Here is a 26635-nt window from a genome sequence, read left to right as displayed (position 1 = left end):
ATGGGGCTTAAAAGTCAAAGCAGATTTTGTTTGGTTTCATTTTTCCCCAGAAAAAAGATAAATTTTGTATTACTTGTAAAATTAAATTAAAATTTAAACATTGAATATGAACAAGAGGATGAAAAGACAAGCCACAGGTTGGGAGAAAACAGTTGCAAAAGACATATCTGATAAAGCACTGTTACCCAAAATACAGTGTACAAAAAAACTCTTAAGACAATGAGAAAATGAGCAAGTTAATTAAAAAATGGGTCAAAGACCCTTACAGACCCCTCACCAAAGAAGAGAAGATACACAGATGGCAAATGAGCCTATGAGAAGATGCTCTCATCGGGAAATGCAACTTAAACTGACGGTGAGGCAGCACCACGCACCTAGCAGAAGGGCCCAGATTCCGAACACCAGCAACACCAGGTGCTGGTGAGGATGCGGAGCAGCAGGCACTCTCCTCACTCATGGCTGCTGGGGATGCAAAATGGTGCAGCCGCCCTGGAAGACAGTTTGTCTTCTTACAAACTAGGGATATTCTCACCAAAATATCTAGTATTTACCCGAAGGAGTTGGAAACTTATGTCCAGACCCAAATCTGCACGTGGATGTCTATGCTCCTAATTGCCAAAACTTGTAAGCAACCAAGATGTCCTTTAGTAGGTGAATAGGGAAATAAACTGTGATACTTCCGGGAAATGGAATATTACTCAGCACTAAAAAAGACATGAGCTATGAAAGCCATGAAAAGATATGGAAGAAACGTCCATGCTTAGAAGAAGCCAATCTAAAAAGGCTACGCACTGTACGAGTCCAACCGGGTGACCTGCAGGACAAGGTGAAACTGTGAAGACAGAGAAGAGAGCAGTGGTTGCCGGGGGTGGGGTGAAGAGGGGGGTGAATAGGCAGAGCACAGATTTTTTTTCTTACTTTCTTTTTTTTACGCAGAGGATTTTTAGGGAAGTGAAAACCTGATACTGTGATGGTGAATACATATCATTATACATTTTGTCTAAACCCATAGAATGTACACCACCAAGAGTAAATCATAATGTAGACTGAGGACTCTGGGCGATGGCAATGTGCCCTGTGGGTTCATCGATTGCAACACATGTGCCACTCTGCTTGGGGATGTTGATAATGGGGGGGTTATGCATGTCGGGGGGCAGGGAGTACACAGGAAACCTCTGTACCTTCCCTTCAATTTTGCTGTGAACCTAAAACTGCTCTAAAAACCAAATAAAGAAAATTGAATATGAGTTATATAGAATCTGGAATGTTCTAACATGAGCTGAACAATGCTTTCCTTTGGGGCGTGGATTGAGGTGGAAGGTAAGGAGGGAGGAAAAACCTTTCTTCTTCCTCTATGTCATTCAGTAATAATTGTCTTACAAAGACTGAGAAAGTATGAGAGACACGAATAGAATGGGGTTCTGGGTAACTCTGTCTAGCGTGTGTCTCCTGTTTTTGACCAGGGAGGAGGGAGAAGGTTCTGGCTTGGCAAGGACATGGCCCAGCTCCAGGTGGATCTGGTAGAACCAGCTGTGACATCAGAAGGACGTGTTGACAGAGTGACTCACTTTTCAGGAGAGGCAGAGATAGCTCCCTCCCCTCCTTCTAGGTGAGGTGCCGACCGAGCCTGCAGCGGGCCTTGTTTCAGCAATCCTAAAGGAGGAGTCCTTTCCAAAATTAATAGACACAAGGGACCACTTCAATCCCGAACAAATCTCTCTTGGAGCCCACCCAGGGATGGGACTGGGGGGATCTGTGGGCCCTTTGGCCTGGGGAGGGGCTGCAGTGTGGGATAGTGAAAGGTTTTCATTATCCCTTCAAGCTTCATTAATGACCTGTTGTTTGCAGGGACCTGGATTACATCTGGTGCCAGAGTGGGGATCCCGGGAGCCGCCAAGAGCAGGAAGCCACTGCCACTGTCAGATGGAGGGCAAGGGAGCAGGTGATACAACTGGAGTCCGGGGACCAGGGTCACCTGCAGAAGCAGGAACCGTGACAGGCCTGTCCTCTGGGATCTGGATCCCTGCAAGAGCTGCAGTGACAACCAGAGGCATGGTCCAGGGAGGCAGAGGGAGCCCCCCGAAATCACTTCCTTTCTCCTGCCCTTTAGCTGACCCAGGAGCCTGGGACATGCAGCCTAAAGGGCTCGTTGAAGCCCCTCCCTCCGTCCTTGCAACACAGGGAAGGAGAAGAAATAGACCCCAGGGTACACGGGGCCAAGGCTAGCCTACGGCCTTCCCACCTGGGTATTCCAATAGCTCATCCAGGGCCTGACACAGAGCTGGGCTCCATAAATGTGTGTGAACAAGGGACCGACTGCTGGTGAAGGAGGGCACAGTGCCCCGTATTATTGATTGTTTTAGAAAGTGAAAAGCTGGACCGGACTGGGTAGCTCAGTTGGTTAGAACATCATCCAGAAATGCCAAGGCTGTGGTTCGATCTCTTGTCTGGGCACATACAGGAGTCAACCAATGACTGCATGAGTACGTGGGACACAAACTGATGTCTCTCTCTCTCTCCCTCCCTCTCTTCATTTTTTAAAAAGTGTCAGGCAGTATCTACTAAAGTCGAACACACCGTGACCTAGCAGTTGCACCCCTAAGTGTATACTTAAAAGAAGTGTGTACATAGGTTCACCAGAAGACATTTACTAGAATGTTCCTAGTAGCGCATATTATAATAATACCCTCATGCTGGAAACTCCCCAAATCTCATCAAAGAATAGTGAATAAATGCAATGAAATACAGTCAGCCCTCTGTATTTGTAGGTTCTGCATCCAGGGATTCATCCCACTGCAGATCAAAGTTATTTGAAAAAGCCCTGGCTGGTGTGGCTCAGTGGATTGAGCGCCAGCCTGCAAACCAAAGGATGGGCAGTTCAATTCCCAGATGGGGCACATGCCTGGGTTGTGAGCCAGTAGGGGGCGCACAAGAGGCAAGCACACATTGATGTTTCTTTCCCTCTCTTTCTCCCTCCCTTCCCCTCTGTCTAAAAATAAATAAATAAAATATTTTTAAAATTATTTGAATGGGAGTAAAAGACAGAAAACTACTTGAACAACAATAAAATTTAAAAATTTTAAATATATTTTAAAATTATTTGAAAAAACATTACGTTGCTGCTGATGTGTGCTGTGTAATTCGTCCTACTATGGTTACCTCTGCCCTGAACACACACAGACTTTTTTCCTCGCCATGATGGCTCAAACAATACAGTACGACCCAGTATAACAACTGTTTGCAAAGTGTAGACATTGAATTAAATATTGTAAGTGATCTAGAGATGGTTTGAAGTACGTGGGAGGAAGTGTGTGGGCTATATGCAAATTCTGTCTCGTTTTATATGGGGGACTTGAGCACCCGAAGATTTCGGTTCCCGGAAACTGAGGGGGGGGGCTGGGTTGGACAGGGACACTGAGAGAAAGCTCCCAGAAAACTCACCCTAGAAACGAGGTCCAAGGGAGCCTCCAGAGGACAAGGAGAAAACCAGGAGGTGGCGGTTGGTAGCGAGCTTCTCTGCTTTGGGGAGAATCACGAACCGACCTTCCTTCAATGCCCCCTCCCTCTGCACCAGCCCGGTCTCGCTCTGGCCCTCTCTGCACAAGCACCCTCCTCTCCCAACCCTGCTCTTCTCTGGGGCTTTGCTTGGGGGCTAAGCTTGTGGCTGAGTTTGGAGTGATGATGAGTTTGACTCACCTGCATTTGAATCCTGCTCAGTCTTTAAGTCTCGGCTTACAGCTCACCTGATTCAGCTTTTCACGGCCCCTTGAAATCTGCGCACATTGTATTTCTCTCCTACAGCCCCACGCCACTGTAATTCTTCACGTTGGACTGCAGGGTCCCTGTGAGCAGGCACACAAGCCTCGCTGCTCACTGTGCAGCCCCAGGGCCAAGTTCAGAGCAGGTGTTCAATGTAGTTATTGAAAGAATAGAGGAACGTGCTCTGGCAGCCATCAGGTAGATGAAGGTCCACCTCATAGGGCTGGTGTCTTTCCTATAACATGCAAATAGTCACTTGCCCGTAAGCCCAAATTCCTCTATCTGATTTGTCAGCATCTTCTCTTGGGGGGAAGAAAAGACCAGACTCTTCTTATTAACGGCTCAAGCTTAATACTTCAGGTGGGTCTGACCGTATCATTCTGAAGGCAAAATGCAGAGTGCTACAAAAATGCTAGGCAGGGGGCAGCATCCACATGGGGATGGCAGAAGAAGGGGTCCTAGAAAAGTGGAGGTGAGGGCAGGCTCCAGACTTTAAGCTGCTTTGAGATGCTTCCGTTCATCGCTGTCTGGGTTAGAACAGGCTCGTGCTCACTGCTTTCCCGAGCAGAAATGCCTCCATCTAGCGCTTCCCAAGCGTGACCGCGTTGGAAATAAGGATCTTTGCAGATGTAATTAAAGATCTTGAGAGGGAATCATCTTGGACTTCGGGTTGGCCTTGAATCAAATGGCTTAAAAAAAGATTTTATTTATTTATTTTTAGAGAGAGGGAGAGAAACACTGGTCAGGTGCCTCTCGCACACCCCCCAACCGGGGACCTGGCACGCCAGGCATGTGCCCTGACCGGGAATCGAATCGGTGACCTTTCGGTTTGTGGGAGGATGCCCAGCCCACAGAGCCACACCGGTCAGGGTTGAATCACGTGAGTTCTGTCCTTATTAGAAGAGGAGAGGATGCACACGGCACGAGGAAGACGGCCCATGAAGATGGAGTGATCGGGCTGCAAGTCGCCGCGGGAGGCTGGGAAGTGTTCTTCCCTAGAGACTTCAGAGGGAGTGTGGCCTTGCCAACACCTTGCTCTTGGATTTCTAGCCCCCAGAACGGCGAGACAATTCTGTGGTTTCAAGCCTCTCTGCGGGTGGTGATTTGTTACATCAGTATGGGGAAACTAATCCCAGTGCCATCTCTCTGGCTTCTATCCTCTAGATGACAATAGCACCCCCTCAGTAAACACAAGCAAAAATGTGTCTGGGTATTGTGAAATGTGTCCCGGGAAGGCCAAATTAGTCCCTGACCTACCACCCCTGCCCTCCAACCACTGCTCTAACAGGGCGGATGTGATGAGAAGAAAGAGCACAATGGGATGAATCTGGGTTTGCATTGCAGCCCCACCCAGGAAAGCTACGTGACCTTGAGAAAGCTGCTAAACTTCTCTGAAGCTCAGTCTCCTCCCGGGTGCAGTGGGGGCTGAGAAGGCACCTGTATCTCGCAGGACCATCACGCTGATGCAATGCAGTAATGGGTGGAGCGTGTTTAGCACAGGGCCTGGCACGGAGCTAGCACTCCGTAACAGTAACTGAAACAACCCTTGTTGTGTTTTTATTAAGCAATAATAGCACCTAATTGGTAGTAAACATATTAAGAAATAACAATGGCAACCGTTTCTCAAAAGGCACGAAAGGGCCTACTGTGCACTGCATGGTCTTTTCCCCAAATTCCAGGTATTGCATCATGATTTCCCCACCGCATCTTCCTTAACACTTCATGCTGCTTGCTTCCCCGCCACCAATACCGCCAGGACCACTGGGTCTGCTGTAGGACTCAGCCTGTGGACAGGGCCGTCGGCGCCAAGGCTCGGTCCTGCTGCGGGGCCCCTTTCCTCCTCCCGGCCCTCCTGCGGCTGGCATCCATTTGTTCGTATCACCTGGTCTGTGAGCATGTTAAGTATTTCTAAATGTGGTCCACGTTGCTTCCAGAGCCCAAAGAGGCCTACCTGCCTCGAGAGAAGAAGGTGGTGGCGGGGCTCGGCCTCTCTGCTGTCATCTGCAGAAATCCACTGTGGCCCCAACCTTGTGCCCCTAAGAAGCAAGACAGAAGTCCTTTGGAGTTTAGTGCCTACGTTTTCCTTGTGGGGGAAGGCGGCTGACCCTCATCCTAAGCAGTTTATTAAGGCTTGCTTTTTCTTTCTCTCTGTCTTCCTTTCTTTCTTTCAATTTTATTTATTTATTTTCAGAGAGAGGAGAAGGGAGGAAGAGAGGGAGAGAAACATCAGAGTGTGAGAGAAACACTGACTGGTTGCCTCTTGTTTGTCCCCAACTGGGGACCCCGCCCACAACCCAGGCACGTGTCTGGACGTGGAATTGAACTTGCCACCCTTCGGTTCCCAGGCAGGTGCTCAGGCCACTGAGACACACCAGCCAGGGCACAGCTTGCTTTCTGACCACATCCAGCGTCCACCCACCCCCAGAGAAATTTGCCCATCCTGCCCTCTTCCACCCCAACGGGAGTGGATAGGAAGCTACCCTGCTGCCTCATCCTCCCTGCCACGCACGCATCTGTGTGGAAGTTAACTAGGAATCCGCGTGAGGCACGACCTTGTTGCTGTCGTCACTCCAGGTTGCAACTGCTGATTTAGGGGCTGTTCCCTTCATTTAACCCGAAACTCCTTGAGGGCTGGAATGGTTTGCTCCACACATTCTGCCAAGGTGCTCAGGACGCACCCAGTGCCTGATTAGAGATGTCTATTGAATTTATACCCATTTAATAATCAGCCGGGTTTTTTTTTTTTCTTTCAGGAAAGCAGGGTACTAGTATCTAAGAGAAAGTGCAGTTAGTATGAATGAAGCACCAGGTGGTGAACAGAATAGAGGCCTCACAGTGAGGTAGGGGAAGGAATACACTCCAACAAATCGAATTCACTTCCTGGGTCTCAGTTTCCTTGTTTGGAAAATAGAGTAATGGATATTTATTACAAAGCTGTTGTCAGATATTTCTAAACTATGCTTAACACGGTGCCAGGGGCATAGTAACTTGAATAAACAGTAGCTGCTATTATTATCGTTTTAAGATTATTGTTGGAGAAGTAAAAGCGAACGCACTTAGGTGTCTGGTTATGGACAACGACCTCACTCCGGTTACGCGAGATGGGCGGGGCCTCCTGAAGTCCCGCCCCCATACTTGCATTTGGTTGCCAGGCGACGCTTGGGGAGATTGCAGCCGGACAGACGCGTGGCTGCTAGCACCAGGCGCGCTGGGCCATACTCGGCACTGGTAAAGGCCGCTTGGTTAGAGGGATGGCTGAAGATGACGCAGAGTCGTCTGCCCACGAGCTGCTTGTCTTGGCGGAGCTGCCTATTATCCAGCTGTGCGGGCTGGTAGAAGAGCTCAGGTACTGGCCTGCTGGCTGCCCGGGGCGGCCCCTACTCACGGCGTGGACCCGGACTTTGGTGCAGCATGGAGACGATCAAGTCCGCATTGAACCCTGGGGAAACTGAGACCCCAACACAGTGGGGAAAGCACATGCCTTTGCCCTATATCCCTGTGTGTCCACCGCCACTGAACCAACAAGCCGTTGATGGAGCCAGGACAACACGGAGGAGTGGGGGCTTGGGGCGGGGAGCCCAGAGGGTAACTGGTGAAGCAGGAGCTTCAGCCTAGTGGGTCTCCCAGGTGACAAACTGGGCGCTTAGCCGTTGCTCAGCTCTGCGGCGGCAGGTTGGAGCAGGTGACCTCTAAGCCCCTTTCCAATCCTAGGAATCTATGATAAAATTAAGGTGGCAGCTGAAATATTTTTAGTATGAGTCAATTTATGACTGAACCAGTGTATAAGCATGGAAATGGATAGCCGAGAATGACTGGCCTAGTACTCCATATTTTTAGCAGCCCGTTTTACACCTACAACAGGAGGTAAATTGGGTATTGAGATTCCATGAGATAGTTGGGGCACTTGTACAACTTACTGGTCTCACACAGAACATCGCAGCTCTGACTGCCTGGACGTTCTGCCATGAGTAACTATGTGGCATCTGTAACTAGTTCAGGTCAGCACTAAGGTATGATTACTAACAGCTCCTATTTTTTTGAGAGCTTATTACATGCCAAGTATTTTGCATATGTGACTTTATATAATGGCACAGTAACGCTAGGAGGTGGGTGAGGAAACAAAGACACACAGGTAAAGTCACTACCCGAAGGTCACACAGCCAGTGGGTGGCAGTGCTGGGATTCAGACTCGGTGCCGCCCCACTGTCTGCAGTGGGGACATGACAGAGGCTGAACAAGAAAGGTGTTTGATTTATTGGGCTTTCCACTGAGCCTTTTCCACTGGTCTTAAAATTCAGTCAAACATATGAAAATACCAAAGCTGTTCTCTCTCTTACATCAACATATACATACATATGTGCTATAAGTATGCATACTACATATATGTATATATGAAGTGAAGAAGTTAAAGAGTCACAATCCTGGCATATACAGGATAAACGAGGTTTGTCATCCCAGTTGTTTAAAAACCATCTGTTCAAGCCCTGGCTGGTATGGCTCATTGGATTGAGTGCTGGCCTATGAACTAAAGGGTTGCCGGTTTGATTCCCAGTCTAGGGCATATGTCTGGGTTGAGGGCCAGGTCCCCAGTGGAGGACTCATGAGAGGCAACCACACACTGATGTTTCTCTTTCTCCCTCCCTCGCCCCTCTCTAAAAATAAATAAATAAAATCTTAAAAAATTAAAAACCATCTGTTCAAATCTTCACCACCATTTAAAATAAACTTCCAGTGGATACTTCATCTGTTGTCTGCTAGAAATTTTAAAAATCTGAGAAACATAAACCAAAGGAAACATCTGAAGATTATGGGTGTGTGTGTAACTTTAAGAATGTAGTAATTGCAAAGGATTTGACAGTGGCTTAGGTTATTATTAATAATAATATTAATAATCCAGGGTGTCCAACCTGTGACCCAAAGGCTGCGTGCAGGATGGCTATGAATGCGGCCCAGCACAAAATCGTAAATTTACTTGAAACATCATGAGATCTGTTTTGTGATTATGTGTCACAAGGTATTTCATCTGCGGCCAAGACAACCCTTTTTCCAGTGTGGCCCAGATACACCGAAAGGTTGGACACCCCTGGAGAAGATGCTTGAAGATGAAACTTGTAACTTTATCTCAGCTGCAGTTGTCAATGTAATAACCAGTGCTTTAGATTCTGCAGCTCATTAGATGTATCTAAAAAATAAGGTCAAATACTTAAATAGCACTTCCTATGTGCCAGGCATATAGTCCTGAAGGCTTTGTATTCCTTACCGCAACCCTAAAGGATAGGTGCTGTCACCCATTTTACAGATGAGGAAACCGAGGCACCGCAACGTTGAGTACCTCGCATACATAGCTAGTAAGTGTTAAATACTACTCACTTGGTGTTTACACTCCTTTTAACAGAACTTACTCAGGCATGTTCTGTCTTACAGCTATGGAAACTCGGCTCTCAAAACCGAGACAGAGATGTTTGAGAAATATTACAATAAACTGGAATCCAAGGAGCAGCGACCTCTACGATTATCTGAAATTAAAAGATCAGGGGCGGACTTTGCTCAGGTACACAGTGGAGACTGAAGAATTGTTTTATTCTCTCTGTCCCTTTAGATGGAGGTGGTGTTTGTGTATCTGCCTTTGGTGTGACTTCTTTGGCAGTGACATATGGCTTTGCCTCTGTCCTTATTTTGATTCTTCCTTCCCCTTCAAGGTTTCTCTCTCAAGTCCGTGTAAAGTGAATCACATTCATTGAATAGTGGGTTGACTCTCCCAGAATATCTTAGCGTGTTTGAAATAATGCCCTTCAATTGGGAGACTCCGTTTACAAGGCACAGCCAGCCACGTGACGAGGTGAAGGGGGCCTGGTGTGTGCACCAGAAAGTTCCTTCCTCATTTAAAAGGGCCAGCCAAGTGGCTTGATGTTGCCAGAGTAGTTGGTTTTTCAAGAGAAGCTGGAAATCTGAGCTATTTGGGTGGGGGGTTAATTTTTTTAATTTAAAATTGTGCGCAAGCCTGTCCTTGGAGGGCCCAACGACCCCATTGTGAGGTCCACATATTTTCTGGGCCACCTGCTTATGACTTGTGGCTTACATGCACAGGAAATCCAAACACTGGGTCTGTTTGTTTGTTTGTTTGTTTTGGAATGAACACCGTACCCCCAGATGCCATTTCTCTTCTGTGTTCAGTTCAGGAAGCCGCAAGCTCCCGACTTCCCCTGACACTGATTTGCACGCTGGTCCATAGCAGGTTCATGGTCTCTCCAACCTCGAGACACTTTCTTCTTTAAAGATTTTATTTATTTATCTTTAGAGGGGAAGGGAAGGAGAAAGGGAGAGAAATATCAATGTATGGTTGCCTCTCGTGCATCCCCTGCTGGGAACTGGCCTGCAACCCAGGCATGTGCCCTGCCTGGGAGTCCAACCGCGATCCTCTGGATCGCAGGCCTGCATTCAATCCACTGAGCTACACCAGCCAGGGCTCGAGACACTTTCCTTTATTTATTTTTAATAAATACATGAGTTCCTTGTCAAACCTTAGCTCAGACCTCAGGTTGACTAGTGAGATAGGCGTCAGCTCAGACTTAACATCCCAATCCTTTCATGTTGAATATGTTTTCTCCGGCTGTCGTCCACCTCATTTCCAGCAGGTCCGAGCAGTCATTCTGATGGCCGCCTCCGGCTGCTTTATCACAGACTCCTCCTTGACAGTAGCTGTGTTTCTCTTGAGCTGCAGATGCGGGGCAGACCTAGGTCCAAATCGCGCTCGGGCATCGAGCACACGGCCCGCCTGAGTGTTGACCAGAAGTGCGAGCTTGTACAAAAGGAGCTGGAGGACATGAAGGACGAGATAAGGCACCTGCGGGCCAACGCTGAACGGGACCTGCAGTATCACGAGGTAAACCTTTCTCTCGGCAGGGCGTCCCGTGTGGGCTCCCCGCTTCTACCCGCCAGGGAGCACCAGGGCTTTGGATTCTGCAGCTCATTAGATGTATTTAAAAAACAGATCAAATACTTAAACAGCACTTACTATGCGCCGGGCATAGCGTCTTATGTATGTTCTCCTAACTGCTGGCACTTTGAAAAGGAATATAAGTGGATTAAGACACACTAAGGAACTACCTTTAAGGAACTTACTGCCTGTCTGGGGAGGCAACACATTTTAAACTTTTCGAAAAGGAAAATTTCAAAAATATACAAATGGAGAGAGGGTAGTGTGGTGAAGCCCTGTGTACTTAAAAATGCATAATAATTTCTTGATAATACAAGGAGCTTGAGGTTTAAGTCAGCGACTTGGTGGAAAAGCCCCCAAGCCGCCCTCCACGTGCCCGACGATGGTCCGTGTCTCTTTGGAGACAGACCGGTCGTGTTCCTCCGGAGGAGAGGCGTCACTGGGAAGGAGGGTGCCCATGGGACGGAGCCGTTGGCTGGTGTTTGAGAGCCACGCCGTGGGAAAAGTGTGTCTTTCTGCCCCGTCCGAAACGGGGGCGCACGAAGAAGCACACGCGTCATCTCCGTGTGGGGAGGGGAGAGCCCGGGGCCCGAGGCCTGGCGGTGAAGGAAGGTGCTTCTGCCTCTGGGCGCACGTGGTTTGCTCTGCAGCTGCGGCTGACTTCTCATTTTACCCTTTAAAGTCATATGCATTTCTGTGTGTCCTTATTCAAAGATAAGCCCCGTGTGTTGCAGCACAATTTACACACACAGGTAGGCTAGAAGAAGCACATCTGAAAACACATGTTCATGTGCATATGTGAAATTCTTTATAAAAAGATATCATCTTATCAACTGTGTTTTCATTGAATAATGTCTTTTCATGTCAATATATAGGTTCATTTATAACATTTTCTTTTCAAATTACAGAAGTATCTAGTAGGGGTGCTTCTCTGACTCCCTGCTAATCCATCTCTCCTGATGTGACTTTGGTCAGTGAGCTGGTATATAGCCTTCCGGACATTTTTATATTATATTGTATTATATGACACTGTATCATTGTTAATGGATAAATAATACTCCAGATGTGAAAATACATGTTTATAATGATACCTGTGGCCCTGTTTCTGTTTGCCCCCTTTTTATGGAAACTATTAACTTTCTCAAGGCATGCTTTGAAATAATAATATTCATATAGTCAAATTTGTATCGTAAGGATGTATTTCTAAGACTAAGAAGAAACGTTATATACTGAGACACAAAGGGGCCTGAGAACAGAGGTTTCTTTACAGGGTTAAACCCTTGGGAATTTTTGGAAACCGCTCCCCCTCTGTGCCGGCCCCCCAGGCTATCATCGAGGAAGCTGAAATTCGGTGGGCTGATGTTCAGAAAGAAGTGCACGAGTTTGAAAAAGATATTCTGAAAACCATCACCAAGAAGAAAGGGAGTATTTTGGCCACTCAGAAAGTGATGAAGTACTTTGAGGACATGAACCGCCGGAGGGTGAGTCGACAGAAGGTCAGGGCTTAGGGAGGGGGAAGACAGTCATAGAACGATGACCCAGGGAGGCCCCACGGGAGGTGGCCCCACTCCAGCTGGCCCACCGACCATGTTGTGCACACAGGGGGAGTTTTAACTTCTCCCAAAGTGTGTGTCTTTTTTTTTTAAGATTGTATTTATTTATTTTAGAGAGCTGGGAAGGGAAGGAGGGAGAGAAATATTGATATGGAAGATATATAAATCGGTTGCCTCTCGCATGCCCCCAACTGGGGACCTAGCCCACAACCCAGACATATGCCCTGACTAGGAATTGAACCGGTGAGGCCACCACTCAATCTGCCAGGCCACGCCAACCAGAGCTGTGCGTGTGTCTTAAAATGTGAGTTCATCAAGGGTAAAATCAAGCAGGCAGACTGAATATCAATAGTATCTCAGCTAGATGACTTCTTTTTTATTGTTGCTATTTGTTTCAAGATCCAATATGTTTTCTTGAGAAATGTGTGAACCTATCTAGTCAGGTGACTATGTGGCATGGGACAGGTACATCTCAAGCTCTTTGAGTTCCATTATTATAAAAACAATGCCCTGGCTGGTGTGGCTCAGTGGACTGAGCACCAGCTTGGGAACCAACGGGTCACTGGTTGAATTCCCAGTCGGAGCCCATGCCTGGGTTGCAAGCAGCAACCACTCACTGGTATTTTTCTTCCTCTCTTTCTCCCTCCCTTCCCCCCATCTAAAAATAAATAAATAAAATATTTTTAAAAACTTGTTTAAAAAACAAACAAACAAGAATGAGGCATAAAATGCTCCTTCACTTCCAAAGATTTTGTAGTACATCAAGCTTTAGACCCTGGAGGTAGGTAGGCTTACTAACCCTCAGGTGTATAGGCCATAAAAACTATATCAACTACCAAGAGAACAAAAGACCAAAGAATCATAAGGTCCTTTTGTCAGGAAAGGCCCCTGTACCCAAATTATCTTGAATTTACAAACGATGGAACTTTTGCATGGAGCAGGCACCACTTGCTCTGTTTCTCGATCATGAATGAAATGTTACAGCAGCACCAGCTTGGGTAGATGTTAAAAAACCCAAAAACCTTAAAATAAGTGGCTGATTGTCAGGGCTCAAGGTTTGGTTTGTAGCCACAGACTTAACCAGCTTTTCAAACCAACAGGGAAGAAGAAGAGAAACGGCTTAAAATTCACTTTTCTTTTTAGGATCACATGAAGGAGAAATTATGTTTGAAAAATGTTTCTCTCAAAGTCCAGAGGAAAAAGATGCTTTTACAATTGAGGCAGGTACGTGGCTCTTTCTTTTTTTAAGTTTACTGCGGTAGATGGGACAGCGTCCAACCCGAAGACACCATGTCTTAGTCCCTGGAATCTGAATGTGTTGCCTCACACGGCCAAAGGGTCTTGCAGATGTGACTCGGTCGAGGACCTCGAGACAGAGAGACAATCTCGGATTCCCCAGGTGGGTTCAGGGTAGTCACAGGGTAGCCTCCTTCTGAGGCAGGCAGGAGCGGAGAGAGGTGTGATAACAGAGACAGAGCTCGGAGTGACGTTCTTTGGAGACTGGGGAAGGAGTCACAAACCCAGGAACGCAGGCAGCCCCTAGAAACTTGCCCACGACCAGGAAACAGAGTCTCCTGAGAGCCTGCAGTAGGAGTGCCGCCTGGCCACAAGTTCAATAAAATTCTCAATTTTCGCCCAGAGAACGATCGCTGGCTCTGCCCTCCTGAGCTGTAAGACGATAGATTTGTGTTGTTTTATAAGCCGATGTGAGTGTGGTCTTTTGTTACAGCAGCTGAGAAAACCTATGCAGTTACTGAGCCGGTAATCCTGTGGTTGGATTGGCTGGAATTTCAAAGCCCCTCCCGTCGTACTTGCTGATCCTTAAGGGGGACGTGGCCTGGGTGGTATGGTGGCAGTGTTTCCGGCGTGTCTTTGAACAGCTGGCCCGGTAGGCTCTCGGCGGAAGGCAGAGACGTGGACATGGAAGGCTCCAGCATGTGCCCGTGTGGCTCCACCCTCTCTTAGCTCAGCGTTTTTGTTACGAGCTTGAATTTGGGCACTTGAGGGCACGTGTCCAGGGACACTATTGCTTGGTCGACTTGGGATCTCAAAAGACTCAAAAAACAGGGACAGCTTTAACAACCGAAAGTGACTAGGGACAGATGTCAGATCCTCTGATTTGATCCCCTGCGATCCACAAGCACCGGGTGGCTTGGCCCTAGGCTATCTGATAAAGTCGGCTCAGGGGAGGTGATGCCGGGCCTCAGCTGCACTCAGAGGACCACCACCTCCCACCGGGGAAGCGGTGCTCTTGCTCCAACCTGTTCTGAGCGGCCCCACCTGGAGCCCTGGGAACCCGCATTGCTTAGGCGCTCCTTGGGGCCCGGGAGTGTCCCGTTTACTCAGATCTCTGTCCCCAGGGCCTGGCACCCAGCAGATCTGCAATCCATGTGTGTCGAGTGACTGAATGATGCCTGAGTCCCCAAAGGTCACCTGGAGAGGCAGGATGGGAGACACAGGTGCGGCTCCCATAGCCTGTGACGTCACAGCCTCATATCATTTCTCTCCTATTCCCGAGCTGTAGAAGGAAGAGGTGGGTGACGCCCTCCACGAAGTGGATTTTCAGCAGCTGAAGATAGAGAACGCTCAGTTTTTAGAGACGATTGACTTGAAGAATCAAGAGCTGATCCACCTCAAGCTGTCATCTGGAACCACCCAGCAGGTCCTCAATTCTTATAAGGTAAGGTCCTCCCTGGTGCCCAGGTCCCTGGGGGGCTTCCCGCCCCCCTTTCCTGGCCACAGTGAGGTTCCCACAAGGGCTTAGACACCCTGCACTCTCCCACTGTTCCCCGAGTTCTGCCGTGAGACCCACGTCTCCTGAAACACTCGGAACGTTCCCACCACCCCAGCTGCACGTTAGAACCACGGGGAAGCTTTCACTTCTTCAAAAGCTGTAAGGACATCCTAGTCTCACCCTGACCAATTGAATTAGGGGGTGAGGGCCATGAATCTTTTTTTTTAAACTCCCCAGATGATTTTCACGCACAGTGAGTTTCGAGAACTACCACATGCAGGGCCCTGTTTTATTTGGGAATATAATATGCACTTCCCCGCTTAAAACCCTTCGAAGGAAAACCATCTTAGCTGCAAATCAGAAAACTACTACATAATCCCTCGTCTGAACACAACCCGTTTTGGAGAAAAAGAAGCACTATTAATAACGAAGGAGGACCACAGGCACGAACAGGCCCTGTCCCAGCAGACTAGCCTGTCCGATCACCCGGCTAGCGCCGGGCTGATGCAGTAGCGGTCAGCTAATCTGGCCGGTGTGTCCTGCCCACCAGCTGGGAAGCTAAGAATGGTTCATACAGAACATTTGCAACCTGTCTGACAGAGAACACTACCTTTGAAACCTGACTGAGCAACATCGGTTTCTCCTCCGGTAACCCTGTTCTTCTTAGTACATCTGTAGTCCAAATTAGTGAACTTAATTGTTATAGTTGAAATTGGTTCAACAAAACCTTTGTGGAAGTTTGGTTTTTTCCTCTTGTTCATACACCTAACTACACAGTAGCCTCAGTTTTGCCTCTTGGCCTGCAAAGCCTAACATCTTTACTATCTGTCTGGCCTCTCACAGAGCAGGCTTGCTGCTCCCTGGCCTGGGGCCCGGGTGGCGGCAGTGGCTACAGACATCGGTGGCTTACAGATGGGCTTGATTTGGCGCACACGGCGTCATTTGAAACTGTGGGTTTGAATGTGTAAAGTCGAGGCTAATGTTTGTCCAGTATTTTCCTTTTACAAGTGAAAAGCCAGAGGCCCAGAGAGGCAGAGTAACTGCCACATGCAAACAACAAGTTTGCGACAGAGCTCGGGGTCCCAGTCCAGCCTGTGTCCCACCCAACCCAGCTGTCTTGTCCTGGCACAAAGTATGGGGACAACACTGTGCTGGCATCCTGAAATCCACGTGGCTAAACACCCAGCAGGTCATCCATTTGGAACTTAGCTCCTCAGTGGTTAGCTTTTCTGATCTCTGTTATTTAAAGATGAAGCCAGTGCTCATGATTCCCAGGCCCGTGTTGGCCGCGGAGCTGGGCTGCATGAGGTTACAGCACATTGGACCTTATCCCACGGAATCAACACAGGGCCTGTCTGGTCTTGTGGGGAAAAGCCAGGGGTTCGGAGTGGAGCTACTGGTTTACAGAATAAAACAGCCAGGCCCCAGGGCCCGAACTCTCTAGCACAGGCTGTTTGCAACACCCGAGCCAGCAGGGACACAGGCCACAGTGGGCAGAACGGGAGTCATTTCAGTCTGCATCCCAGGGGCCAACGTGCTTGCAAATAATGGTAAGCAGATGATGGAGATGTTCACGGGAGCCCTAAGAGGGACGCAGTGAGCCCTGGGGGAAAGGGAGGCAGAACAGCAGTGAGCTGTGGGCAGATGCCTCACCTCTGGGAGGTGCGTTCTTGTGCCTCAGGGCTCTGGCTGCTCTGTGCTGGGTCCCCAGCACCAAGGACAGTGCCTGGCCAAAGCAGGTGCTTAGCTGCTATTGTCGAATGGCCTGCATGGTTCCTGTGTGTGTGTAGGGGATGGGAAGATAGGTCACAGGGGGGACTACTGATATATATATATATATATATATGTATTAAACACCCAAGTGTGAGATCTTATTGAAAACATGCAGCTCTGGCCGGTGTGGCTCAGGGGATTGAGTGCCGGCCTGAGACCCGAAAGGTCACTGGTTTGACATGCCTGGGTTGCTGGCCGCATTCCCCAGTTGGGGGCTGAGGAGAGGGAATTGACTGATGTATCTCTTGCACATCAGTGTCTCTCTGCTCTCTTTCTCCCTCCCTTCCCCTCTCTCTAAAAAAGTAAATAAGATAGAAATTTTTTAAAACCATGCAGAATAACTTCCTGTACTACCAAGTGTGCCGAGGACCGGCCGCATGCCCGGCACAGGGTTAGTGCGGAGGGCACAGCTGGGAGGGAGGCACACTCTCTCCTCTTTCCTGTGAGTCTGGTGGGGGAGCCTTGGTCACGGGGTCAGGGACGCCTTGTCCTCCACTCTGTGCCCACAGTCTGGCACGTAATAATCATTTGGCTACTGCTTCAATGTGTCGCTTCTTAAAAGACACTTATAGATTGAATGATTTGAGAGTGTTTAGTAGATATTAATTACCTGAGTTTTAAAATTTAGTTTATTGGAGCAACACTGGTTAATAACTTACCAATTTCAGGTGTACATTATAATTCAACATCTGTATACACTGTTGTGTGCTCACCACTCAGAATCTGGGTTCCTTTCGTTACCACATATTTGACCCCCTTTGCCCACTTCACCCTCCCATGTCACTCTTAACTGACAATGAACTGGTAGTGCCTTGTGGTAGGGAGAATTCTAAGATGTTCCCCAAGACTCCCCACCCCCAGTTTTTGTACCCTGCCCCATCCCCGGGGCTGTGGATGGGATGCATTCTGTTCACAGGGAGATTACCTGGGTGGGCCTGAAGTAATCGCAGGAATCTGAAAGCAGAGAGTTTTTTCTGGAAGAGGAAGTTGCAGATTTGAAGCAGGAATGAGGTTTGCTGGGGGAGAAGTTCCCCACTGCTGGCTTGGAGATAGAGGGGGCCACGTGGAAGGGACCTAAAGGTGGCCTCGAGGGGCTGAGGGCCATCCCTGCTGACAGATGGAAAGAAAACAGGGACCTAAGTCTTGCAACTTCAAGGAAATGCCTTCTGCCAACAACCCATGACCTTGGAGGAGGACCCCACCCCCAAATGAGACCCACAGTCCTGGCCAATACCTTGATTTTAGCTTCACAGGACCCTCCCTGGGCAGAAAATCCAGTCACACTGTGTCCAGATGCCACACCAACATCCTGCTCAGAATCACATGCAGCTCCGCTCACATCTTCTCAAAGGCCCTTCCCCGCCAGAGTCAGCCACTCCTTGCAGTCCCTTCTTTCCTGCCTGTTGCTCTAAGGGGGACGCAGCAAGCCCTGGGGGAAAGGGAGACAGAACGACGGTGAGCTGTGCAGTACGCGGTCGGGGAATGTCTTCCTTCCGCTCCTTCCTTCCCTTCTGAACCGCCGGTTTATCATGAAGTCCTGCCCTGCCCCCTCCCCCAGCCAATTTTGGAGGGTTGCTCTGCTCCAGTGTCTGCCTCCCTCCCAGCTCCTTTCAGGCTCTTCTTGGCTTGGGATGGTCCTCCCTTCCCTTTTACCTAGACATACTTGACTTGACCTTTCAGCTCTTCCCATCACCCCTTTCCCCAGGGAGACCTTCCTGACCACTGGACTCACATTCTTAGCGCTTGGCCCAGGGGCAGTTTTATGTTTCTTCTTGCACCTCTGTCTAGCCAGCAAGCTGCCCCCTGGGCCGGGCGGGGGGGCCTGCATGGTCTCCCCAACCAGTGCGGGGCACCGGGTGGCCAGGTTCTCTGGGTCTGTTGAGCGAGCTCCCTTCTCATCTGAGCAGACCCCATCCCAGCTCCTCCAGGATGACTCTTTTCCTCCGGGAGGTGGGAGTTCAAAGGGGACAACTCTAAGGAGCATGGGCCTGGGGTGGGGTGGGGGGCTGCAGACAGCACCCCAGGAAGCAGCGGGGCAGTCCTGCAGCATCCCTCCAACAGCAGCAGGCCAAGCCCAGGTCCACGTGGTGGACAGTGGCGGGGCTGGTGGACTGTGAGATGATGCTGTGTGCGTGCCAATCTTGGCTCCTCGTCTCAGTTTGACCCTGGGGGAATCACTTCACCTCCCTAAGAATCAGCCCCCTCCCCTGTGCTCCCCACATGTCAGGCGCTGTGCTGAGCACACTTAGTCAGGATCGAACTTCTCCACAAGCCTCTGAGGTGACCAGACCAAGTTTAGGGAGGTTCTAAAACTTGCCCAAAGTTTCTCTTAGTAAAGTGTTGGGTGGGATTTGGGCCCTGGTGTCCAGCCACTCTGCTGGTGAGGACAAGACTCCTGGGGTTCCCTTGTCCCCCACCACCTAGACACCAGAATCTGGAAACCTGGGCGGCTGGGAGAAGGGTGGGCCCAAGTTCCCGTAGGTCCCTGCTCTTCTCCTGCTCAGTAAAGAGCCGTCTAGCCTTTGTATCATTCTGACTGATCATTTTTGCTCAAGACTTGCTATGTTGTTATATATTCCAGACCAGGCTAAACCAAGCAATGGAAATGTCCATCAGTCTGGGAAAGGAGATCTTGCAGAGAAAGGAGTTACTTGAAAAAATCGAAAGAGAAATCCTACAAGTAGAGGGGGTAAGAGAGAGTAAACTGTGCTGTTTCTGGTATTTGCCCACAAGGGCTTGAGTCGCTGTCCAGCGACGTCCACGCCTAGACCCCTAAAACCCGAGAGACCCCTGGGCTATCGGAGGAGGAAGCAGCTCCTGGAGACTCCCCGCGTAACAGTGTTGCATTTCACTGCTGGGCTAGGTTCTGGAGTTAGCTTATAAGGTCGCAAACACATGAGTCCAAATACTCCTGAAGAATTCCTTAAATGACCCACAAAATAAAATATATGAAGTGCTGTACATACATCCTTGCAAAAACTGTATGATGCACATAGTAAGGTAACTGATAGGAGAAAAAGCTCACGCACCAAATACAGTTCTATGTCGGGGGAGAGGGATTTTTTGCCCTGTAACTCTCAGTCGGCACAGCAGGTGCTTGGGCGGTAGACCTGCGACCCGTGTCCTGGGCTCCCTCCGGGCCCTGTGGTCACCGTGCGAAATGACGTGTGGCATCGCTTACCTCGTGACTTAGTGCTCTCATCGACTTGCTGGGCACATGGAATTGAGTTTCTGCAAGTTAAGCGCCCCTAGGATGCGACCTGAAGAGGCTTTTTCGGGAAAGTGGGCGATAAAGTGAGCATTGGACTTGTGGTCGGAAGGCCTGGCATCAGGCTTGGTGTTGCCGGGTTCAGGATTTGGAATTAGGACTCAGTTTCCACATCTGTAAAATAGCCACCACAGCCCTTGTGGCGATCAGACAGGGACAGGGCGATGCTTTGTCATCCTCTAAAGCGGTGAGCGCAGTCATTGGTGTCTTCATCTCAAATGGGCCTGCAGTGTCCCCAGCAGTGGCTGGGGCCCCGAACCTGCCTGCCACAGCCAAGTGCCACAGGATTATTACGTCTGAGCCGACATGCTCCTCTGCCAAGGAGCCAGTCTCAGCTCAGAGTGACGAAGTTAAAGCGAAGGTCCGTGTGCTCTCGCCTCGCGGGATTCCTGCGTGTTTGTTTGCGCTGACACTTCTGAGAGGACAGATAAAACAGGACGTCCATCCTTAAAAGCCTGGCATGCACTGCTTACTATAGTTCTCTTTTCTCGTAAACTTTTCCAACTGCTCTATTGGGTACAGTACATACACCATGTAATCCATCCACTTAAGATGTTCATTTTAGTGGTTTCTGGTATAGTCACAGAGTTGTGTAACTGCCAGGACAGGAACTGAAGGCCATCTTGTCACCCCAGAAAGAAACCCTGCACCCACTAGAAACCGCTCCCCACGCCCCTCTCCCCCTCCAGCCCTAGGCGACCACGAAGCCGCTTTCTGTCTCAGTGAACTCGCCTTTTCTGGACATTTCCTATAAAAGGGAACATAAAATATGTGCTCTTTTGTGACTGCTTATTTAATTCGAATATGTTTAATATTCAGGTTACAGCACGCGCCCGCACTTTCCTTCTTGGGCTGAAAAAGAAATACTTTCCTTGCGCAGACAGGCCCCGCCGTGCCCACCGTCAGCTGATGGACGATGCTTGGGTTCTTCCCCTTTTTGGCAGTTAGGAATAATGCTGCTGCGGGCATTTACATACAAGTTTTTGTGTGAATGTAGGTCTTGTTTTCTTTTCTCTGGAATATATAGCTACGAGTAGACTCGTGGGTTATATATACGGTAACTCTGTGTTTAACATTCACAGAACCTGCGCCAAACTGTTTTTGCAAAGTGGCTGTACCATTTTACATTCCCACCAGTGCTGTAGGCGCGAGAGCTCCAATTCTGGCACATCCTCACCAACTCTCATTTTCAGGGGTTCTTTTTGTTGTTGTTATTTTTTTAATGGCTGCCCTAGCTCATGTGAAGTGATGTCCCACCGTGGTTTTGATTTGAATTTCCCTAACGACTCACGACATTGAGCATCTTTTCATGTGCTTATTGTCTACTTACCTATCTTTTCTGGAGAAATGTCTATTCAAGTCCTTTGCCCGGTTTTTTAAAGACTTAATTTTTAGAGAGAGGGGAAGAGAAGGAGAAAGAGAGGGATAGAAACATCAATGTGTGGTTGCTTCTCACGTGCCCCCTCACTGGGGACCTGGCCGGAAACCCAGGCACGTGCCCTGACCGGAAACGGAACCAGCCACTGCGGGGGCGACTTTTCTCTCAAGTCCCCTCGTCCGCCACGGATGAAAGTAAATAAGACAAGATATGATCTGCTTGGGGAGGAGAGGTGGCTGATCACTCAAAAGGGAAGGGCTGTGAACAGTGGCCAGTTTTTCAGGGGAAAAAGGTGTTGAGCCCCCTTTTCCAGGGGCTTTTATTGGGTTGTAACACACAGGAATACAGGCAGCAAGGATCGAACAGTAGATAACATTTCAAAGAAATCTGAGGGCTTAGTCTGAGTGTCTGTCAGGAAAGGGGGTTGCCGAAATTTTGGGAGACATACTCATTTCCTCTTGGACCCTTATCACATGAATGAAGACACTCTTTGCACAGCTGATTTCACAGGTTTATCAGGAAGTTTTTGTGATGCCAGATTTTCCCCCAGAACACGGTCTAGCAAGGCAAGGAGCTGCACGTCTCCCCATCAGGTGTTCAGGCTTAAGTGGATCAGAGCCAGGAAGCGCTTCTCCCAGAGGACATGGGGACTTGGCTAAGTTACATAGCCTGGAGGTATGAGTCAATTGCTTGCTCTTTGTTGCAGCCACCCCTCCCCAGGTCCTTCCATGATGGCCTCCCAAGTGATTGAGTCTGGCTTAGGTTGCTCCCCGCTGTGAGGAGACTCACCGGTCCTGGACTTCTGCCCATGCTTTGGGGGCACGGAGGAAACTGAGGCAGCATCTGCTACCAGAGACAAGCTCTGTCTCCTGTGGCTTGGATTCTGGAGGTCACTCCCAGCCTTAGCCATGAAGTGGGGGTGGTTAGGGTTACAATTCCTGAAACCAGGCAGAGTGGTCCACAAGCCACCCTTTGATTTGCGGCCTGCACTCAATCCACTGAACTACGCCAGCCAGGGCCTTTGCCCAGTTTGTAATTGTTATTTATCTTTTTGTCATTGAGTTGTAAGAATCCTTTATGTATTCTGGACTCATGTCCCTTATCAGATATATGACTTGCAAATACAGGATGGGGCCAAAGTAGGTTTACAGTCGCGGGTACATGGAACAGAGTTCATTCTTGTATTATCATTTATTAACTACTGTATTATTTTCCATACAAACAACTGTAAACCTACTTTTTAAAAAAAGACTTCCTTATTTTTGCGCTGGTTGGTGTAGCTCAGTGAATTGAGCACGGGCCTGTGAAGCAGAGGGTCACCGGTTTGATTCCCAGTCAGGGCATATTCCTGGGTTGCGGGCCAGGTGCCCAGTGGCGGACACAGGAGAGGCAACCATACACTGATGTTTCTCCCTCTTTCTTCCTCCCTTCCTTTCTCTAAAAAATAAATAAAATCTTTAAAAAAATAAAAGACTTCTTTTTTAGAGAGAGGAAGGGAGAGATAAAGAGAGGGAGAGAAACATCAATGTGTGGTTGTCTCTTGTGCACCCCCTACAGGGGACCTGGCCCAAAACCCAGGGATGTGCCCTGACTGGGAATCGAATCAGCGACCCTTTGTTTTGCAGGCTGGCGCTCAATCCACTGAGCCACACCCCCCAGGGCTGTAAACCTACTTTTGCCCCAGCCTGTATTTTCTCCCATTCCATAGGTTTTCTTTTCACGTTCTTAATGGTACTTACTGTTTGCAGCACAAAAGTTTTCCATTTTGACCCAGTCCAATTCATCTATTTTTTTTTTTCTTGTGCACTTGTGCTTTTGGCATTATAGCTAAGAAATCATTCCCTAACCCAAGATTGTGAAGATTTACTCCTGTGTCTTCAGGAGTTTTACAGGTCTTACATTTAGGTTTATGATCCGTTCTGAGTCAATATTGTAAATGATGTAGCCCTGGCTGGTGTGGCTCAGTGGATTGAGCACAGCCTGCAAACCAAAGCATCACCAGTTTGATTCCCAGTCAGGGCACGTGCCTGGGTTGCAGGCCAAGTGCCGCAGTAGGGGCCACGTGAGAGGCAACCACACATTGAAGTTTCTCTCCCTTTCTCCCTCCCTTCCTCTATTTCTCTAAAAATAAATTAATAAAATTTTAAAAAATATTGTAAATGATGTGAGGAAGGGGCCCAGAAGCTGAAAGGACGGACAGAGATGGAGCGTATTTATAGTGTTGTACTGACCTTCCCAGTGACCGTCCATCGCTCTCTGCATTTCCTCCTGTGGATGGGAGCGACCTTCCGGTGCTATGTCCTCACTCCAACACGGCGTTGCTTCCACCTCCTCCTTTGGGCTGTTGTTGTCAAACACGCTGCCTCTTTATACGTATAGGCCCCCGGGACAATTACATGCACATTATGTTATGAACCGCTTCTTCAATCAGTGAGGAGAATACGGTCTTTTATAAAAAATCACCACCTAATTACCTTTACTTGTGCTATTGTTTTTAATGTGGATTTGTGACAAAAACAAGCAAACAAAAAGAAATAGGAAAGTGAACTGAGACAGAGCAAATCAAAATGTACTTAAATATATAATTGTATGAAAAGAAGAAAAAGTGAAACCTAAGAAATCAACATTAAAAAAAAACATAGTTCGGAAGGAAGAAAGGAAGGGAAAGAGACTTTTAGGTTATAGTTAGTGTTTCGGAACTGGAAGAAAACATCACAACCTGTTTGTTAAAAAATCAGAATTTTTGTGATTCCCTTCACTGCTTTGAAAACTTAAACACTGATTTTAGAACTATACTAAAAATGGGTAGAGATGGGAGGGCCAGCAAGTCCCAGCAGGCCTGAAGCACCAGGGATCCTGGGGTTTAACTGATCCCTCCCAACCCAGGACCGGGCCAAAGACGAGGCCGTGAACAAGAAGCTCCGGAGGCAGCTGAGCGAGTTCCGAGTGCCGCCGGTGATGCAGTATGTCAGGGAGAAGGTCCTGAACGGAGACCTGGAGAAGACCATCAGGGTGTGGGAAAGGAAGGTGGAGATTGCAGAGGTAAGTCACAGAGATGCCCTCAGGTAGGCGGTCTTTCGTGGCCTTCAAGTTTTTTTGTTGGGATTTTGTTTTTCAAGCTAAGGATACAGGTGTTTGTTTGGACATGAGACAACCGGAGTTGTCTCGACTCTTACACCAAAATAAAGCATGACTTTTTTTAATCCTTCTTTTTCATTGTTAGGGGCAAGGTCTTGTCACGTTATCACAAGAGACGCTGTAAGAACGGTGTGTTTTTAGTTCCTTGCTTTCATGATGAATTCTGGAAGCTTCTTAATCCTTCTGCTCATCATTTAGCCATTGCTACTCTATACATGAAGCCAGTTTTTGAAAAACTGGGATAATCATGGATTTTTAGTGTCACCCAGAACCTGATTCCATGCATTTACATAGTCTCCAGGTCTTTTTGTTCCTGAATGACCCCGCAGTCTCTCCCTGGGACACAGTACGCAGAGCAGCACTGTGGCCCTGGTGAGCTGCAGAAGAGAAATGGGAAAGTGCAAAAATGCGCTGCCCTCAGAAAAAGGGGAAGCACAGACTGCCACCGGGGCCCAGGTTTCCCTGAGCGCACCTGAGACACCGGTCTCGGAGCATGGCACTCTCGTTTCCGGACCCTGGCTCTGCGGAAGGGAATCGATCGGGACCCACACTCGGGCCCATCAGACCTGAGGTGGAGAAGTAGCAGTGGTCCCAGCAGGGACCTGCAGCTTCTCACTTCACTGAACAGAAACACGCTCTCCAGGAGAAACTCCCAGATGCCCCGGGGTAGCCACTCCCTGCAGCGTGCACAGCACCACCCCAAGGCTGGATGGGGCTGTGTTCTGAGTAGTCAGTCATTTTTCCCAAGTGACATCCTCTCCTCTCCCCCTTTCCTTTTTGCAGATGTCCTTAAAAGGCTTCCGCAAGGACTGGAATAAAATGAAAACCACAAGTGAGCAGTTGCTGGCCATTGGCTCCACTGGGAAATAGCCAGAGGCAGGTCACGGCTGCAGACCAAAAAGAGATCCATTAAAATAATCAACTCTGTTCTAGTCACGGGGTCCTCTCACTGTTCCTGAGCTGGCTGGTGTCCCCGACTCTCCATCCAGGCTGACGGCCACCTCCCAGGCCACAGTTACCTGTGCGTGGCAGGTGTTCTCACCACCTGGCCCTTTGAACCCTTACCCTGAAAGAATCACAGGGCACTTGAATGGTTCCACTTGTTAGCCTACATTTAGTTCACGAGCACAAATGAAAGTGACCGTCCCGCATGGGCAAGTGGGACAGAGGAGGGAGAGCCACGGGCCTGCCCGCAGCTGCCCAGGTGTGTGGCGATCAAAAATAGACACCAAAACAGCGCAGTGAATACCTGGCCCTCAGCATCCCGAGCTGGAGGGCCAGCTCCTAGACTCTACACCATGACAAAAGAAAACACAAAGGAAAACAAGATGATTTCTCGGGGCTCCAGGAACCTGTCCTGACCTGAGGGAGACCCACCCTCCCCAGCCTGCTGCTCCCGGTAGTAGTCAAAGTACTCGGACTTCGCGGCCTCCTCGGAAAGGCTGCCCATCTCCCTTATGCTCTTCCCCTGCAATTCTTCACTCTCTACGGAGCTCTCTTCTGGCTCTGAAGTTGTGGCCGTGGTGCTTCCGTTTCCGTGGAGTTGAGTTTGGGTGCTTCCGTTTCCGTGGAGTTGAGTTTGGGTGCTTCCGTTTCCGTGGAGTTGAGTTTGGGTCCACGTAACTCGGTCCAGCCCAGAATGTTTTTTCTGTGTCACGGTGGCAGGTGGCAAGTAGCTGTAGACAGGCGCCGAGTTCTCCCAGTGGTACATGGCAGACAGGGGGAGGCTGGGCGTCTCAGTCTTGGATGCGATCCAGTTGCTGTAGTCTTCTATCCTGACGTACAGAAACAGGCCGGGGCACCGCTCACCCCCTTCGGTCAGGATTCCTCTCAGCACCCACAGATACGACTTCTGTAGCTGGCACATCAGTGGGTTTCCTGGGTCCCCCTGTGACAAAGGGCAGAAGGCTTCGAGTCTAAAAAAACGTTTCTCTTTAAATATATCTATTCGCCCTGGCTGGTGTAGCTCAGTGGATTGAGCACGGGCTTGTGAAGCAAAGGGTCATCAGTTTGATTCCCAGTCAGGGCACATGCCTGGGTTGCAGGCCAGGTCCCCAGTAGGGGATACATGAGAGGCAACCACACATTGATGTTT

The 26635-nt window shown here is 49.0% G+C and overlaps 2 protein-coding genes across 20 annotated transcripts in view; one reads left to right on the top strand and one right to left on the bottom strand.

Moving 5' to 3' along the window:
* The first annotated feature begins 7010 nt into the window (after positions 1–7010).
* Positions 7011–25410, top strand: CCDC113 (coiled-coil domain containing 113). Its single transcript, XM_053663238.1, has 8 exons — positions 7011–7105; positions 9184–9310; positions 12022–12177; positions 13393–13473; positions 14774–14929; positions 19338–19445; positions 24289–24444; positions 25324–25410. Exons 1-8 carry the CDS (start codon positions 7011–7013, stop codon positions 25408–25410), a joined length of 966 nt encoding a protein of 321 aa, XP_053519213.1.
* The window catches only part of PRSS54 (serine protease 54), a 59887-nt gene continuing 57639 nt past the window's right edge, over positions 24388–26635 (bottom strand). For all 19 annotated transcript variants that reach the window (XM_053663220.1, XM_053663223.1, XM_053663218.1 and 16 more), the window contains one exon: positions 24388–26428. In XM_053663220.1, the coding sequence (XP_053519195.1) occupies positions 25832–26428 (597 nt within the window). In that variant the 3' untranslated portion in view covers positions 24388–25831. The remainder of the gene's footprint in view (positions 26429–26635) is intronic.

This window comes from Artibeus jamaicensis, unplaced genomic scaffold, assembly GCF_021234435.1.
Source record: "Artibeus jamaicensis isolate MK-2021 breed Jamaican fruit bat unplaced genomic scaffold, CSHL_Jam_final contig_3152, whole genome shotgun sequence".
NCBI classification, from domain to species: domain Eukaryota; kingdom Metazoa; phylum Chordata; class Mammalia; order Chiroptera; family Phyllostomidae; genus Artibeus; species Artibeus jamaicensis.
This window is presented reverse-complemented; position numbering and strand designations above follow the sequence as displayed.